Source organism: Sinocyclocheilus grahami, unplaced genomic scaffold (assembly GCF_001515645.1).
Source record: "Sinocyclocheilus grahami isolate Dianchi unplaced genomic scaffold, SAMN03320097.WGS_v1.1 scaffold214.1, whole genome shotgun sequence".
Classification (NCBI taxonomy): domain Eukaryota; kingdom Metazoa; phylum Chordata; class Actinopteri; order Cypriniformes; family Cyprinidae; genus Sinocyclocheilus; species Sinocyclocheilus grahami.
Genome location: NW_015505393.1, coordinates 109,571 through 128,527, shown reverse-complemented (window position 1 = coordinate 128,527; position 18,957 = coordinate 109,571). Strand labels below are relative to the sequence as shown.

Sequence of the window (18,957 nt, the reverse complement as noted above, 5' to 3'; positions counted from 1 at the left end):
ATTCAAGTTCTCCCTTTTCCCCCCTCACATTCATTTTACCAAAACTCACAGGCTTTCTCAGTAGTTGCACTTATTTCTACACAAGCTCACATTTAAGTTTGTTGTACATGGTTTTACCCACACCATCTTGCATTGTGCCCAAATTGCTATTTGTTTAGTTCTAACTTGCCTTCCCTTTTCACTCATTTGACAGAATAGCACTGTTTGACACAGATGGGACACCCTCTTAACCGAAAAAAGCTAAATCTATCAATTATGGCTATGTTTTCTGAGTCAGTGAAGTGTACGGGATTATAATGGAAGGCTTCTGGAAATCCTGAGCACAGTGTATTGACAGATATTGATTGTCAGTTGCAGTTTGACCTAAAGATACACACACAGAAGTTTGCTAATGCTTTTCAATGCCTGTGCAAATAATTCTCCCATACTAGTTTATCCTCAGAAGGAAGTTGTTTTATATTTAAAATTATTTGGAATTTGGGGAATCCATTTATTTCTGGCTGCATTTACAATAGAGTAAGAAACTGTGAGTATTTCATCCATGTAAGTTTGCCTATAAGCTAGGTCCTATCAACAGTGCTATGAAGGCAGTTTTGCATATGGTTTGTTTCTGTAGTAGTTGTATACATACCTGTGGTATAACGTCATGGCAAATCTGACAAAGACTAGCTATCATGTCATTGATTGTTGTTATGGTATTGTTTCATGATGCTTTCATGGTCTTATGCATGTCATACTTTGATGTAGATCGGATACAGAGTATGTCTTATCTTCTAATTGTGTTTTTGGTTTGGCTGAGTTATTGTTTGGTGCTGGGAGACAGTAAGAGTAGTGAGCAGGAATGAGATAGAGACACATTTACAGAGGAAGTACCCTGTCTGACATCAGCTGTGGAGGGTCTGCTCTGTGTTTGTTTATTTGTCTGCGATATCTAGACCCCGACCCTGGAAAGTGTCAGCACATTCAGCCACTGACGCCGATTCAACTTGAAAGACGTGAAGACAGCCAGATTATACTAGGCAACTAACATGTTTTAGAACAAATTTCAAAAAGACCAGTTTAATTCAGTTAAAAAGGTCATTTAGATCATTAAGGGTCATTAAGATTTTCTTTTCTTTTTTTTAAAGAAATAAATGAATTGGCTGAGTTATTGTTTGGTGCTGGGAGACAGTAAGAGTAGTGAGCAGGAATGAGATAGAGACACATTTACAGAGGAAGTACCCTGTCTGACATCAGCTGTGGAGGGTCTGCTCTGTGTTTGTTTATTTGTCTGCGATATCTAGACCCCGACCCTGGAAAGTGTCAGCACATTCAGCCACTGACGCCGATTCAACTTGAAAGACGTGAAGACAGCCAGATTATACTAGGCAACTAACATGTTTTAGAACAAATTTCAAAAAGACCAGTTTAATTCAGTTAAAAAGGTAATTTAGATCATTAAGGGTCATTAAGATTTTCTTTTCTTTTTTTTAAAGAAATAAATGAATACCCTTATTCATCAAGGATGCATTGAATTGATCAAAACTGATGGTACAACAATTGTGGTTTACACAGTTGTACAAAAACGTCAAACAGTTCTTGAAGTGTCTATTACTTTGTGGTGCAGTAAAAACATAGCACAGTAGGTAATATTTACACAGTTCATTGGAAATGGACAGGTTCTACAGCTATTGGTCTAATCTCTTTATTCATGCCATTGTGTAGAGCCAGAAAATGGCATCATTTCACAGCCAACATTCTCAGCTATGAAATGGACTTACTGAAGAGTTTCAAAGGAATGTGACCTCCGAGAAATCAAACAAACGTATTTAAAGTAGCGAGGAAAATCTTCATAAGCGGATGCAAGTATTCGGCATTCCCACCACGAGCTTGCATAAGCCCTTTAATGAAATGCACCTTGTATTGTTCCCGGACGGCTGCCTTCTTGACTGATGGAATCACTCAGACCAAGAGATTAGTCAAATGCAGAATGGGACCTTGACCCTGAGAAGTGCCGTACGCTCTGCCCTGCACCATACCTGAAGTGAACATGCAACAGCAGGCACAGGGTCCTGTCTGAGCCGTTTTTACGGATCAGGGCAGGATGGCTGCACCATTCCGGCATCAGCCCCAGTCAGGAATGCTGAACTAATCTTCAGGTGCTGGAGCAAATTCCAGCCTTCACTTTCTTTCTTCTTTACAGGCCCTCACCATATAAGTAAACAACCTAGAAGTTTTTGTAAGAGCTGGGCATTTGATAAACACTGTGTACTAAGATGACTGGAGATATAATGTGCAGTTGTGCTTGGATATAGCCATTTAAACTTAAAAGTCAAAAATATTATGGAACTGTTTTGACGTTAAAATGTTAGTTTAATATGCAGACTGGATTTCTGGTGCATTTAACATTTCTGTTAGTTTGAGTGGCCCAACATAGGAATAATTACTCAACCATTGGCGAGAGTTTTAGGCGGGACATTGTTCTGAAATTGCCAAGTGTTTGGGAATCTTCTTTGAAGTTTTTATTTTTGCAGTTCCATTATTGGCATATAAAGAAAATACACAGAACACATTTAACCGGGTCTCCAGACAAAAAGAAATATTGGCAATAGCAATTTAAATATCATCCAATATTATCTCATCAGAGTTCAAGCTAGTGTTTTTTTACTTTTGTTTTTTTATGCAACAACAAACATGTTGCAGGCAGTGTTCTTTGATTTGCAAACAAATTACTCTTAAGAACTGGTTCATTTAGTGAGGTGTCAAAAAGATTCATGAAACAACATTAAACACGCTCATGAGTTTGCAGTTTATGCACTCTTGTCAGTGATTTTTTCAGAGCTGTTACTGAGTTTACAACTGACTCCCTCATTGAACCACTAGTCATTTTTTAGTTATGTCCAATTCAAAATGAACTGTACTTTAGGTTTGTGACACTTAAAATGGTCTATGTACTGACTGGTTGTTCATATGCTGAAAAAAAGAGGTATAGAAACAATTATCTATCAGAAATTACTAGTAAATTCAACAAATAATTTCAAAGAAACAGCAAGTAACACATTGAATTAAACATTAAAGTTACAAATTACTAATTACTATCACTAAAGTGACAACATCAATTTTATTAACAAATTCATACTAAATTCAACAAATAAACACCTTCATCATAGTCTATGTATACTAAACATCCCTTCATCACCCTTTGTAGAGCGACTTTGTAATAACTTTGAAATTTTTCTTCTCAAAAAAAGTACATGGCTCCAAAATGTTTTATTTTAGGAGTCAATTACTCTCTCTTCTTTATTTTTGTCTGGAGTCCTGCTTTTATGAATTGTGAGCTTGTTCATATTTTCGTAAAGATATCTGCAAGATTTATTTCAGAAAAATGGTCATTTGTTTACTTGTGTCTTAGTGTTGCTGCCTTTAAAATGTCATTAGTCATAAATTTGATTTATCCCCGCTGTAATCCTGACATTCCATCCTAGAGCAGAGTGTCTGCATTTGTTCTGTACATCTTCCTGTTTGTTTACTTAAAATAAAAAGAATGTTTATGATGTTTGAAAGCCACAATGTTCCATATTCAGGGATATCATGATATAATCAAGTAAGCAGCAATGAAGGCATACATCCAACGTGGAAGCCTTGGTCGCTACGGACGGTCAGTTAGTGGGTAGAGTTCTTCACAGACACTCTCTATGGTCTGCTGGCGCAGGGATGAGTAAATCCTGTTGGTGAGTCATGGGACTTTGCGGAAAGCTCCATTCCTTCCCTTATCTCCGTTGTTGTTGCCAGAGTCTTCATGTTTACAACTGGACAGCTGAACATCTGTTGTGATGAATCCTCCACCGTTCTCTGTGAGACTGACTCACTCACGCAGAGGCTTCCTATTACAGTCTGAGTGACTTGCTTCAAAACAGAGGTGAATAGATGTGTTTTGTATTTCTGGATACAAACACACATTTACATGCTTTTTACATGCTATTATTTTAAAGGAAAGTTAAAAAACTAGATGATTTGGCCAGAAGCTAAAGCATAGGCTTTGGAGGTTTATATTTGTTTGGTAAATTGCTCTTAGGGTGACCAGATTTTTAAAGTCTCAAATCGGGGGGAAAGAGGGTGTCCATTCATTAAAATAATAGGAATTTCCTTAATATTTGATTTTTTTTTTAAATCCTCCTGATTATGCACTTTGATATTATTGGTAAAGTCAGCAAATAACATTATTCATGTCATATTATATAATACACGAGGTTTTGCAAAATTATAAATCGAAGAATTGGCTCCGTTTCTACCCATGAGTTTGAATTTTCTTTCATTCTTTCTTTTGTTCGTTCTTTCAGTCATTCCATCCGTCCGTCCGTCCATCCATAAGAACTATAACTTCAAGGCTTTTTAAAGTTTAAAATAAAGATTTGTTAAACCAACATTCAAATGTGTCTTAAATTTAGCATTTGCATTTCTAGTTTAGGAATTCATGATTTGAATTATAATTTAAAGGACATTCTTAATTCAATTCTGATTCAATCCTGGGACATCTGGTCTCTCTGTATAAGAACATCTGCTAAATACCTTATGTTGTTAATCACTAATTAACATGCAAAAGCAATGAGTGTATGGAGTTACAGTTGCTATTTTTAAAAATAGACATGCCTATAACATTCTAGAGGTTTCCCTACCTGCAATCCACATATCCCAAAGGCTCACTCCACCCTTAACATAACATTGCATAAGATAGATACCATGGATGGGCTCCTCTGACACTCACACATTACAGCAGCATGAACTTAGCATTTGGAGGTGTCTTCTCTTTCTGTGAGTGTCTATATGCCAGCACCGATAGTACAGCGAAGGCCTGCTGCTCTCGAAGCACACACTGCATATATTTCTCATTGGCTCTCAGGAAGCAAACAGCTGTCCAACTTCCCAATCTAATCTTGACTCTGGCCTGGTACTCGGCCGCCTGACCGCTGGCCCTCACATCAGCTGATAACTGTGGTCAACATGAGGAAGTGACTGAGATAACTAAGGGATTATTCAGTGCTTATGTGCATTAGGTAAGATGTGTGGAATCCATGGTCATTACCTCAGTCAGGCACACTTGAGCAATCCACACCCAGTGCCTTTTTTGGGTAAATGGATCATGTCATCATTGTGGAATTGGAAAAAAACAGCAGTAAACATTGAGATGTGCTTTGTAAAGTGGTTTTGAGCTTTGGCAGTTGTTGAGGTTTGGTTGCTAAAGAGTGGGAAGAAAACACGATCTGAATCACCGTGTTATTATGCCTCACTTTTTTAATGAATCAACCAGGGCAGGCCATACAATGAACATGAATGTAAACATTTCCTAAATAGAAACAGTTCTCTTGTTTTGTGCTTGTATGTCCTCTTCACAGCATTCCTGTTTCTGTTCCCCCCCCCCCCATTAAATAGTTACCTGTTGTGTGGTTCTGGCACAGGCCTCTGGAATGTTCAGTATACACCTGAAAATGTCATCAATCAAAGTCCTTACATTAAAACACACAATGGGGTCCATATTAAAACAGAGGCTTTTGTTGCGTTCACTTGCCTGGTGGTAGATTACGGGCAAGCTTCCAATCACACATAGAGCAGCCTTTGAGAGTGGAAAAACTTAAGATGGTATCACGAGCCAAAACATCATCATCAGAGGCATCGGAGAACCGCACGCTGTGTGTGGTTCTCATTCCCTCTTTGACTCAGCACTCTGTGAAATTTATTTGAATCGGGTGATAACCATAGCCTTTGACTTATGTTTTACCCCGAGGGAAAGCCCAAAGCCTGACAGATATCTAGTCCCGCAGAAGTCTAGCTCTCTGTTCTTTGATGCTGTGCTGTCCTTGGGTCGCTTGCTCTTGTCCAATAAACATCCTTTTTGGTTTTATCATTTTATGTGTTGAATCAGATAATAGTAGAAAATAAATTTTCTTCTAACATTGTTCATATCTCCAACTGGCAGTAAATGTTCCTCATGCTTCCTACGTGTTAACAGTCATGATATGGCTTTGCTGAGGCCTTGCAATTAGGGATGCAACTAATGATTATTTTGACAATTGACTAATTTCTTGATTTATTTTAAACCGTTATTTCACATCCTGTGTTGTCCTCCTTTTTCTAATTAGATTTTTACTGTCGTTACAGTGAAAATGTAGAGTCTAACAACTAATATTTTAGCTAAATCAATATTGTAGTCAGATTTATTGTGCTCCGTCTTTTTGACACGCATACATACTCGCCCTCACACTCGTTCAGTGAAGTCAATGAAGTTTGTTGGTTTTTGGTTTGTCGGTTGTTGCCAAGACTAGAGACGCAAATAGTAAATACACGTGTGGATTTCGAACATTTACAGATAAGGATATAGCCATAAAATGTAAGTTGTGTACTATGGAAAACATGTTTCAAACGCATTAAAAGAGCACCACATCTGTCAAAGCGCATGGCAAGTTGAAAGTTTGTTTGAAACGCTTACTACAAACCATTTTCAGTTTCGGCCTACTTGAGACTTGTACTTTTGCACTACTTTCAGATGTGTTTTGTTCATAGATACAATTCTCAATGCATCATCTTCTGGCAAGGTTTAGCGAGGTGTAAAACGTCCTATATCCTATGAGGTAATGAAATATCAAATGAATTTGACCATTTTTACAATGAAAAGCAGCCTGAAAACCTGTTCTGATTTTTCACACTTATATATACAGTATATATATTAGGGATGGCAAGATTCTCCGATTCACTCGGTGCATCGGCATAAAAAGTTAACGATGCGATGCATCGGTTTAAAAAGTGTGTGTCGGCTACAAGTCGGCATTTGTATGCATCGTTTCTAACATATTTGCATCGGTAAAAAACGATTTATTTATATATAATTACTAGTGGATGCACTATACTTTTATTATTTAGGAAGTGACCAATAATCTGTGATCTATGTATTTGTTTGTCAAGCACGTTCTCTCATCACCGCTGCTGCTTCGTGAATATGACGAATCACAACACCACGGAGACCCGAGAAAAAACTGGGATTAAAGTCCAAAACCTGACTTGAAATAACCTAACAAATCAATCGGGGCTAAAGCGGTTCCATAAACGACAAATTAAGTTCACACAATCTCACTAATTTGTGCACGCTTATTCTTAAGCAGCCCTTAATGTCGATCATGGATCAAATCGATCCACCATGACAAACAGCGAATATATCTGTGCTGTTTAATGCATTTGAGACGTTGTGTTTTCCTCACTGCATAACTGACATGTTACAGGTAAATTTTTAATCTGTAAATGTTAGAAAGTCATGCAAATATATAAATTTTTCTGTCAGGAGTGGGCGAGGTTGACGCGAGTGAACGACCATGCAAGCTAAACAGATGGCGCGCAATCGAATAGAAGCGCATTCTGAGTAAAATATACATTTTGCTAAAATATTTGTTGTTAGACATTAAATGTGCCTTTTTGTAGAATTTTAAACCTTCATATAAGTGTATTTTTAAGATAGCAGTAACTGTAAAGGGACTATTGTAACGGGTAAATCAAATAAGCTAGTTCAGTACTACTAAGCTCAAATTAGTTAATGTGTGCTTCTTGTAGCAGTTTAGAAGTAATTTTCTTTATTATTTATTTTCTTTTTAATTCAGTGATTTTAACTTTTAATTGAGTTATTTTAATGCTTTAAAGAGCAATGTTTGATTGTAATGTTCTGTTCTATCTGCTCTGCAAAGGTAGCCTACAGCTGTCATAAAACCAGAGAGAGCCTTTCTGCTTGGCTACTGTAAAAAAAAAAGTAAAATAATAGCGTTCCTATTGGTCAGTGTTAGAGGAACTCAGCTTCTGATAGTTAACCTGCTTTAGACCAGGTTAGTTTCCCAGCATAAGTTGCCACGGTGACTGAAGTTGATCTATGTTAAATTTGCTTTATGGAACCAAATCATTTGACAATGAGTCAGACTAACTGAAATAAGCCTGGCTTATTTGGTTAACTTGTTTTATGAAACAGGCCTTGAGGCATTAAAAGTGATCATATTTTCTCCATTGCATCATACTGCATCGAATCGCATTGTGTTGAATCTAATCGAATCGAAATCGGATCGCACTGCATCGTAACAGGGGTGAATCGCATTGCATCGGTAGCTGCTTCATATGTATCTTTAATGTATCGTATCGTTGGCTATGCATCGAGATGCATATCGTATCGGCATGAGTCATGAGATGCACATCCCTAATATATATTCCTCATTTGTAAGTCGCTTTGGATAAAAGCGTCTGCTAAATGACTAAATGTAAATATATATATATATACATATATTTGATGATTGTCCCAGATAAGGATCCTCTGCATTCTGTTTTTTTTTTTTTTTGGCATTTATTTTGTGGCATCTTCTTCACATGTAATATTTATTTATTTTTATCTGTGATAAAATAGATGTTGCAGACATGCCCATGTTTAGATGTAGGGATCCACATCTTCGCAACTTGTATGCTTATCTTGTTTTGGCGTCTTTTTCACAGGTTGGCATATAAGCAAACAGTCATTTCTGTGTTTTAGTCTGAAATGCAAATGCAACAATTGATTTTCTGCACGTTTTTCATTATAGAAAAACAGGCGCATTTATCAAATATTTCTTCCGTTTTACTTTTTACCAGGGTTAATTATCCCCCCGGGACTGGGTGGAATTTCCTTGCTAACTGTATCTGTAAAATTGTGTTTTTCATTACTGTATAGTGGCACGCAGACCTGACAAATTATTAATGAGATTCGTGCAGTCCTATGTAAAATGCAACATAGGATAATATTGGAGGCACTGTAACCTGTCCTATGTGACAGGTTCAGCAGAAGATTCAGGGATTCATTCAGTTTAGGTCAGTCAACGCTTCATTTATAATTCACAGCTCAGGCCTTTATTAATGAGGCTTCATCCATGGGAAAGAAACTTTGCAGGCCTATACTTTGTCTCCAGACACATTTTGATGATATGATGCCTAATATTCCCTGCCATGTGGAACATTCCCTCAATATGTGTCTCGTATATATTGACTTGGTCCACATCCATTAGCATAGAAGAGCATGTCAAGCCTGTGTGTATCTTTTCATCTGATCAGGTTGCCTTCTCTCTTTGTGTCTTTGTTTCTAGCTTCCTTTTAACCAATAGGCGTGTCACCCAAGAGCGACATTCCGCTACTCTTTCCACTGACCTTCTCTCTTTCACGTCTCTTCCGACATCAGTTTCTCCTCACAAAGGTCTTCTTTCTTCCATGCGCGACGGAGATGGCAGCATCTTGAGACGCCCACACTCAGCATCACTGTTTTGGTCGAATCATAAAATTCCCCCAAAGGGAGAACAATGGAAAACAATGAGGCACCTGCTAAATAATGAGCCATCAGTCAGCCGTGATGAGCCACGCAGGCATGATGGCTCGCTTTAAAGTGGCCTGTGATGAATGTACAACAACACCTGAAATCCCCTCCAATGGAATTCCCCCTCTCACAAGCACACAGTGTGTTCGGCAGTCCAAATATGCCCTTATTTTTCCCCATATTTTCCTTGTGTTGTGAGATCAGAGAGTCACAAGCTTTTGTCTGTGAACTTGAAGGCAGAGCCGTACTGCAGTTTCACTTGTACTCATCATTGTCACTATCACCATCAGTGGTTTCAGTCCTTGCATGCACCACGTCACATGAATGTGGGGAGAAGCTCTGCCTGGCTGAACAATAGGCCAGCTGTTTGCTCTCGGTTAAGCTTTTAACTACGGCGTACGCGCGGGGAATTACTCCCAAGTACAAGTCTTCTTTCAGTCTTTCTTCCGTTCTCCAAAGGTTAAAATAATCCCATCCTTCAGAATGCTGCCACAAAGCAGCCTCACTTAGCTCAGCCAATGGCCAGAGCAAAGCCAACATCAACATCATGTTCGGCTGTGATGGATATGAAATGAATTTTGGATGCCAGACAGAGGGTAAGGAGTGATTGACTGTGGGTATTTGGTGTTGTTTAGTTGCCCTTTTCATGCCTTACACTGTAATATCAGCTCTTTCACAGTGGTGACTCTCTCCTAGATTCCCTATAGAGGTGACCCTCATTGATCCCTGATCCCCAAGCCAGTACTAGGTAGAACCATTGCACAAATGGAAGCTTTGTGGGCTTGAATGTACGCTAGTGCTCAAGGAGTCAAGGGGTCAATGTGGAGGAGGAGGAGGGAGGTGGAGAGTGACAAACCTTAGGTTGTTTCCCTGTGGAGTAAAAGGTGTTTCCTTCGATGTAAGAACATGACGGTTGGGAATGAATTTATATAATTATCCATTTTAGATTCAGAATCGAGCTTTAAAACCTAAATCAAATTGTATTAAGTGTTGTTTTTTTTATGTCTGTAGTAGCTTAGATGTGCAGATGTTGGAGAAATGCCGGATTAATGAACTTTGTTCATTGGGTCACTCAAGCATGCTTTCATGTTCCCAAACCTTTTTACACAGGCCTGTAATCCTTCTCTGAGAGTTCACAGACCTTGTGTAGGTCAATTCTAGGGTTAAAATTTCAACCAGCATTTAAATGTGACATAAAAGGGGGAACAATGATCAGTTTTAGTTTTGTTTAGATTAGATTCTTTCAAGCATGTTTACTTTTTGTCTCACATGCACTCAAAATGTAAATGCTGCTCCTCAGTAAGTGCAATTAATAAAACACTACGAAAACAGAGTTTCTGTAATAATAAGTTGCATGTTTTTTTCACATTTTCAGAATAATAAAAAGTATTTAAAAAATATACAATAGCGTTTAAAAGTTTTGGGTTGGTACAATTTTTTTTTATTATTTTTTGATAGAAGTCTCTTATGCTCACCAAGGCTGTGTTTATTTGATCAAAAATACTGAAAAGACAGCAATATTGTGAAATATTATCACAATTTAAAATATCTTTTTTTCTGTTTTAATATATTTTAAAATGTAATTTATTTCTGTGATGGCAAAGCTGAATTTTCCCAGTCCAGTCTTCATCAGTCACATGATCCTTCAGAATCAGAAGTCATTCTAATACTGTATGCTGATTTGATGCTCAAGAAACATTTCTTTGTATTATCAATGCTGAAAGCAATTGTGGAAACTGTGATACATTTTTTGTTATTATTTGATGTTCAAAAGAAATGTTTGTAACAATGTAAAAGCCTTTACTGTAATTTGATCAATTTAATGCATCATTACTTAATAAAAGTATTAATTTCTTTCAAGAAATGTTTTTGTTTAAAAAAAATCATGCAATTTATTATCACAGAAAGAGTGTTCTGTTGCAGTTGCTGAGGAACAGCATATAGATTTCAAGTGCATGTGAACCAAGTAGAACCATATGTGGACTTCTGAAATTATAAGTATTTTTACCCATAATAATGACCATTTTAATGACAAATCATGCCAAGTATGTGTCTATATGTTGTTTTGCATTTGATTTAGTCGCCATAAATCTTTTGACACCTGTTAACCTCAGATGGTGTTTACCGATTGTATTGTATGTGTTTTGTCATGTGAGATGGTTTGAGGTGTTTTCTTAACTTGTGTGTGTGGCTTCACGAGTTTGCCTGCAGCGTATATATGGTGTCATTAACATTCCAGCAGTCATGGCGGCACCGTTAACACTCTGCTACATGATGAGACAGCTCTGCCTGTAACTCTCAACCTGCTGCACTTTCTTTCCCAAAGTCTCTCGTACTTTTCTCGCACCTGAACACCCACCTACACAAACAAATACATGTATATACATACCAACCTCAATAAGACTAAAACCAGAATATTTATTTTTGTTACATGTGGGTGTCAGTTCTGACTCCTATCATTCTTGTGCTGTCATTTTGAGGACTTCTACAAACATGTCATTTTTCATGCCACTTTATCTGCCTTTCTTGACAGATGCAAGACAGGAACACTTCAGGTAATTATCTGTTATGCAGTATGTTTGGGAAAGCCTTTGTTTTGCAGTATTGAACTAGGATTCGGTTGAACCGCCCCAGACCATTGGTAGGTGCGGTGGCCTGGCTCTATTTTAGTGCCGGGTGTTTTGCATCTATACCTCTAGGGCTCAGAAAAGGCAGTACATGTTGATTGTGCTTCCAGGGGACCCACTCAGATGTAATCAGTCTCTGTGCCTACATGTTGTGCAGTGAGAGCCCTTTTGCCTCCGAGCCAAGAATGTACTAAGAATGACAAATATTGAAACCATGGAGCGCAGTCATTACATTTATGTCCAACAAATTATCATAATTTGTTGATCAATATCTCTGTGTGAGGTTTCAGGCATTGTGCTCTCATTGTCTTAACCAAGCACTTTTTTTCAGGCTTCGCAGAACACTGCATAGAACTGCAAGACTGCTTCCTCTGTCTTGTAATCATAACTTAAAAAAAAAAAGGTATATTCTTTTAAATGCATGCAACAGTGGGACTGTCAGTGAACAATCTGTGTTATAGTTTTGACACTGTTAAAAGCAACTTCTTCAAAAGGATGCAAAGTAAGAATTTATTTTAAAGTTACAAAATATTTAAGAAAGAATATTTTTATTTTACATAATCTGTACAGAGATGATATCCATTTAACTAAGTGACTTTGTAATAACAGCTAAGTAATAAATCTTATTAAATAGTAGACTGGAAAATTAAAGACAAGGAAGAGATTGTGTTCATCAGTTTTCTGTACATAGTATAAAAAATTAGACAGAGCTACAAATGGAATCCATAATGTTGTACCCTGATTATTAGGCCTCTTGAGAAGTATCAATAATTATTTTACAAATATTGGAATGGCCTTGCCACCTTATTGTAATAGCTAAAATATTGGCCTCTTTGGTACAATTCATTAGGTACAATACATTTTTCACAAAATTCAGTTTTACTACAAAAATATCATTTTCAATGGCAGATGTTTTTTTTTCGGTTTTTTTTTCGTCTTTTAACTAATCCCGCAACTTTTCAGTGCAAACATCGTAACAATCATCCGCTTTGGAAAGCAAGCGAAAGATCACATTTCAAGTATTGATAAAGAGTTAAAGACAAGCAGAAAGAAGAATTCAGTTTTTTTTTGACATAGTTCAGGATTACTATACATTGCATAGTTCGTGCGGCACTTTATATTAAAAGGACTATGGGCAAGGGTAGGTCCACCTCTATGTACCCTTTTGAAGGCTTTGCAATATGCAAGTGCTTTAAATTGTGCATTTTGAGAGTTTTCGCAAGTGCTGTACTCCCTGTAAACCAGCTGGACAGAATGGAAGCGGCTCCGCGGAACGCACACCGCTGCGAGCATTTGTCAGCCACTGAAGTGTGCAGATGAAGGAAGCGGTGAAGTTTGCGCTGTACCGGTTAGACCTCAAGATCTAGTTATGCAGTCTGCTACAATCAAGATGTGCACATATTAGCAGAATGGCAGAAGTGGTTTTAGTTTCAAGATGATCTTGTCCAGAGGTGCTTACAGTTTGAGTAGAAGCCTCACAACAGATTGAACAATGCTGCAGACAACCGGAGTCATTACTGTGGGAATGCCTCTGGGGAACGACTGGGAAGATGACACTGATTTGGAAATCTCCACATCAGCAGGAATGATTTGTCATATTGTCTTAAACAAGCTGTTGAAGTGCTGGTGTTCTGAAGTAGGAGATATGTCAGTGCTTGTACAACAGTCTCTAAGTACTTATGTCAAAGTGTGATACCAGGTTGTCTCCTTTTTGCTGTTGGAGAGGAAAGTATTGAGACATTTTTTTTTAAGTCTAGAAATGGCAAACTAGAGAAAAACCATGTGGTGTTCCCTTTTCCTTACCATCCCAAAGCCTTTTAGTACTAATGTGTGTGTGACTGTTCTTTGTGAGTGCACAAATATTAACACAATCTATATGCATGTGGTTCAAAAAGACCATAAATATGACTCTCACTGCCTTCATAACATGTCCTAACGTGGATTTTTCCGTTCAGGCACAGCCACACTCCTCCACGATCATGTTAGGCACGTCACGCTTGACGATGTTGTATTCGTCATCGAAGTAGAGCATGGACATGGTGCTGAGTTTGGTGGGTATGCAGCAGGAGTTGACTGAACCAGGACTCATGCCTCTCATGCGGTACTGGTTTACTACTGCCGTGTGAAATGATGAGGCAGAGCCCGGAACTCCTGCCAAGTAAGCTGGGCAGCTGCCTTCACAGTAGTTCCCATAGTACCCTGCTGGCGCGATGATCCAGTCGTTCCAGCCAATGAGCCGGAAGTCAATGTAAAACTGCTGTCGGCAGCACAAACCACCATGGGTGCCGTCACACTCCAGGCCCCGCTTTCGGATACGGTGTTTCCCGTCTGCCTGCTGGGCGCGGACCACCAGGAAGGGTCGGTGTGAGGGATCGTTTGGGTCCACCAGGATGGGCTGAACGTTGGCAGCCTCGCAGCCATCGCAGTGAATGTCGAGGTCCTGTCGGCGACCCCCTTTTGCCAGCATTTCCCGTACGGCCTCGGACACAGGGAAGGTGTGCCAGCCACTGCGCTTCAACTCCACACGTTTTTCCATCATGGGCCAGTGCACGTTCTGCCCTCCAGGCTCATAGTAGTGCACTTTCACCGTCACCTTCCGCCGCAGTCCTTTCTCCTGAGTACCTGGCAACAGCTTGAAGTACAGCCACAGGTTTGCATGCAACACGTAGAGGTTCTGATTCCCCTCATTGGAAATCAAGAAGTAGAGGCTGGACTTCGATGGAGTCACATCATCTGTAAGAGACCACAGAAGTTTGTTAATTCTCAAGTAGCAACTCTTTCTTCCAAAAGAAGCTCATTTATGTATTTTCTCACATTTGAAATAGCACAAACAGGTTGTGATTCTGCTGACGAATACCTTTCCTTAGCCACATTCACTGACATAAACCACTTAACTTTTCCAGATGCCACAGTTCTGGGCACAAGTCCAGTTGGACTCATGGTTTGGGCTGAAGATGCTGGGCCGTGTGGAAGGGTGGGGGGGGTCGGACATGGGCCTTGCCCCAGGGGGTTCATTGAGTTCACAGGGAGGGAGAACTGTGAAAACCCAGAGCTTCTGGAGCCGAAAGACTGACAACACAATGCACTGCGAGAGGTATTAAGAGGCTGCTGTGGCACAGCCCAGCATTGAGCGTGTGCCCTTGAAATGAGAAGCATGATGAGGCATTTACATCACACTGGCGACTTTCTAAATGCAGTTGTGTAGCGAATTGTATTTAGAAAGTCCAAGATGCAGAGCTTTTTTGCTGTTGTAATTTGATTGTAAATATTCTTTTGACCACTCAGAAAATGAGAGAAATTCACTTGATGCTGACAGTTGCAAATCAATCATATTCTCCGTAATCCTGATTTGAATGCCAGAGCTGTTTAATATTGGAAGGTTTTGAAATGGTAAAATAACCATGTTTGCCAACAGATTAGTTTGGTTTAATGTCAACAACTTGCCACAAAGGGTGGCTTCTTCAGTTGACAGCCTGACCTCACATGGAGTAGCAGTGACTTTACATGCACTCTCTCTGCTTTTTTGAAAATTAAAAAAAATATAGACTTGAAAGCATGTTCAACACTACAAACAAATCAGTAATAATTTCCATCATACAGTGTGCTGTCAATTTTCAAAATGTTATAATAGTTATTTTTGCTGTATGATATTGTTAGCTAGTCAATCAACCTGCATGGCTTTTCTGGTGAAGGTGTTTGACAAAAAAAAATCTGGTTATGCTAGTTAAGACACCTAGTTTTTGACCAGCTTTCAAACGCATATGCTGGTGACAAGCAGTGCCGTTTTTTTTTTTTTTTAACAAGGCTGTCAAGACTGATTTGCTGGGAGCCAAGCCTTTTATATCCTACAGTGCAGACACACAGTCAAAGTTCATCAGTGACAGAGAATCAAGCCCTGGAGAGGTGTCAGGTGTGAACATGTATGTCCTATGATGATAGGGAACACACTGACTGAACTGATTACTCCACCATTTCACCTCGTTACCTGCCTTTATATGCCCCCTGGATACAAATATACTTGTATGGCCATGTGCTCAGAACATGTCTCAACAGCTCCTGCTTAAAGTGAATCTAGTCAAACAAGGCTTTGTCCACTTCGCACTCTCCAAGGCTGTGCGAACAGGGAGACGAGATGATGTCAGTGTTGTGGCATACTTTATCCCCATAAATATCAACACTTACCTACATCAGTTTGCCCCATCAGAATTCTTTCAACATATTTGCATAATAACTAAAAAAATTTTGTAGAACACTTAAAAATTCTACTATTTTGAGTTTGTTTAGCTTGCTGCTTCTCCTGCATCCTGTGGTTCCCTGTGGCTGTTTAACTTTTATCTTCTCCTCTGAGCAAATGTATGCAACCTGACACATATTCATTTCAGCAATGCATTTCATATTTTTATTTTGGTGTAGGCCCTTAAGACCTAATTCTCACGAAAAGTTATTTCCCAGACACTGTTGAGAATAAATGGTGAGAGATGTAGTATATATCTACATGTACACTTTATACAAAGAAAAAAATGTAGCATACAGTCTAGGTATTTTTATTTTGTTGATACTTTTATTTTTTGTCAAACAGAGTACAGGCAAATTAACTTTTGAGAAAATGGGCGTTAGCTTTGTTTCTGTGTTTCATTGAAGATTGCTCTCATGCTTAAAATGCTTAATGTGAACTGCTTGTCGGAGATCAATAAGATCAAGACCATGGCATGCTGCCTGATTAGATTTTGACCGTCTGCCAATCAGTTAGCACTACAGGCTCTAATTTCCTTTTTTGGATCAAATGTCAAAAAACAAAAAAATTCTAAAGAGTTCAATTTGGCTCTTTGGCCTTATGGACACTGTGCCACGCTGAATAATGTCTAATAATGAAGTCTTAATACCCCGTGCTGAACTGGTCCTGAAGAGTTCAGTGAGTCCGAATGGTTACGCTGACAAATGAGAAGCAAGCATCTACCGCTCCGCTCCTGTGGCTACGGGACACCAAATACTTCTGAAATGGCCCATAGGACAGTGTCAATAGAGACCTGAAATTGGCAGCCGTCCTCTCCTGTACCTTGGCAGCCCTCTTCTTATTGCTCTCCTAAAGCATGGAGCGAGATCGGAGCCACCTTCTGACTTGCAGTCATACAGCAGGGAAGAGCATGCAACACGCGAGGCAACCCAATTGCCTGCAGCTGCAGTGATTTGCACATTGCATACCTCACAAATTCCTCTTTTTGTACCTCTGAGCAGAATGGATCTAGGGTTGTTCTAATGCTATGCCCTGGCTGGCAGCCTTCACTTGAGGGGTTAGTGCCAGCTGGCCTTGAGGGAGATGGGGGTTCAGAGAGCCAGTTTCATGATGCATTGCTGCTCAGTGGTTCAAAGGTGTTGTGAATAATAGGGGACACTGCAAAGAGGCCTGATCGAGCGTTGATATTTGAAATGCATTTTCAGAGTAGGATATAAGAAGTCCATCCCCCCACCCCAGCCTCTCTGTCACCCACAACGACTCAAATGTCTCATGCATTATTCTGAGTGATTTCTTTTGTTGTTTTTGTTCCCAATGTTGACATATTGGGTTTAGCAAGAACGCACAGTACTCTCTCAATAATTGGCATCTTTGTTGCGCTGTCATGAGTGTGTTCAGATCATTCTTATTGGAGCAAGAAGTTCAGATAATGTCCAAGGTAATTGTGCTGCACAGTGTGCAAGAATAGAAGAAAAAGAAGCCAGTTTTACAAGCTTAAATGTGTGTCAAACCAAGATATTGGAAATCAACTATCCTTCCTGGTAATGAAGATAGATTATGATTGTCTATATAAAAATCTGGGTAACACTTTGGATTAGGGAACACTGTTCACTATTAGCTAGTTGCATATTAACATGCATATTACTAGCACAGAACCTGTTTATTAGTACTTAAGCACATATTAATGCCTTATTCAGCATGACCATATTCTAGATCTATTTCTTCGTCCTTTTGCTCATGCAAACTTACATTGACACAATTAAAAATGTGTAGAAGGGTTAATCCATGTGTTTTTCTTTAACACTTAACAAGCTCCATACATTCTCCTGTAAACTGAACTGTACTATTAGATCTATAATTGATGAACTGGTTAATAAAATTAAATCCAGAAATCTTCATCACTCCCCACCCTTTTTGACCAATGAATTTTCACGACTTACTCTATCATTCAGGGTTGCTGCATAAATACTGTAAAAAAAAAATTTTTTTATTTACATTCATTATATTTCTATTACTTTTTTCAGACTAGGGCTGTCGCGATTCGTTGATTTTATTCGACTATTCGATTTTTAAAAATCCTCGACTTCATTTTGCTCGCGTCGACTAACTGGCAAAATACCAGAAGTGGCGCATTTCACGGACGAGAATGTATAAAACACATTTTTAGTCTGTTTTCCAAGGCTGCATGATATATTAAACCGATTTAAAAAATGATAATTAAGCATAATTGTGAATTCACAAACGCTACGATTTAATTAAATAAATATATGCGATGCAGTTCTAATACAGTATATGCACTTTAATTATTTACATGCGTGTAGGTTAAGTACATGCGTCACACAGCGGCTCTGTTCACAGTAGTTCCACAGGAACTGTTATCATTTACATGTGTGGAGCGTCTCAAACTCCATCTCTACATGTTGTTGTGAGTTTGGGTTTATTATAACGTTCATCTGGAAACGCAACGTGCCATTTCATCAGATTTGTAAGGTAAATCATTTATAAAGCTATGCAAACTCAGGAGAATACATCGCGGTTTCAAAATAAAAGCTCAAACCCTCACTCTGAGTTTACACGTTTTGATGTCCACATATTCTTTTAATTACAGTGGCTATAGCATTTCTGTCCTAAAGAAATTGCCAAATATTAAAGATTAAGTGGACATTTGAATGAAATGGTGCTTGGTTAATATTAAACAAGTATTAGATCGCACAGCAATGTGTAAAAATAATCATCAGGCCGTTGGCGCCCTCTAA

At 38.8% G+C, this 18,957-nt stretch overlaps 1 protein-coding gene across 2 annotated transcripts in view; it reads right to left on the bottom strand.

Moving 5' to 3' along the window:
* Positions 1-12,904: 12,904 nt before the first annotated feature.
* Positions 12,905-18,957, bottom strand: part of LOC107596060 (inhibin beta B chain-like) — an 8,714-nt gene continuing 2,661 nt past the window's right edge. For both annotated transcript variants that reach the window (XM_016286666.1, XM_016286667.1), the window contains one exon: positions 12,905-14,700. In XM_016286666.1, coding sequence (XP_016142152.1) covers positions 13,919-14,700 — 782 coding nt within the window. In that variant the 3' untranslated portion in view covers positions 12,905-13,918. The remainder of the gene's footprint in view (positions 14,701-18,957) is intronic.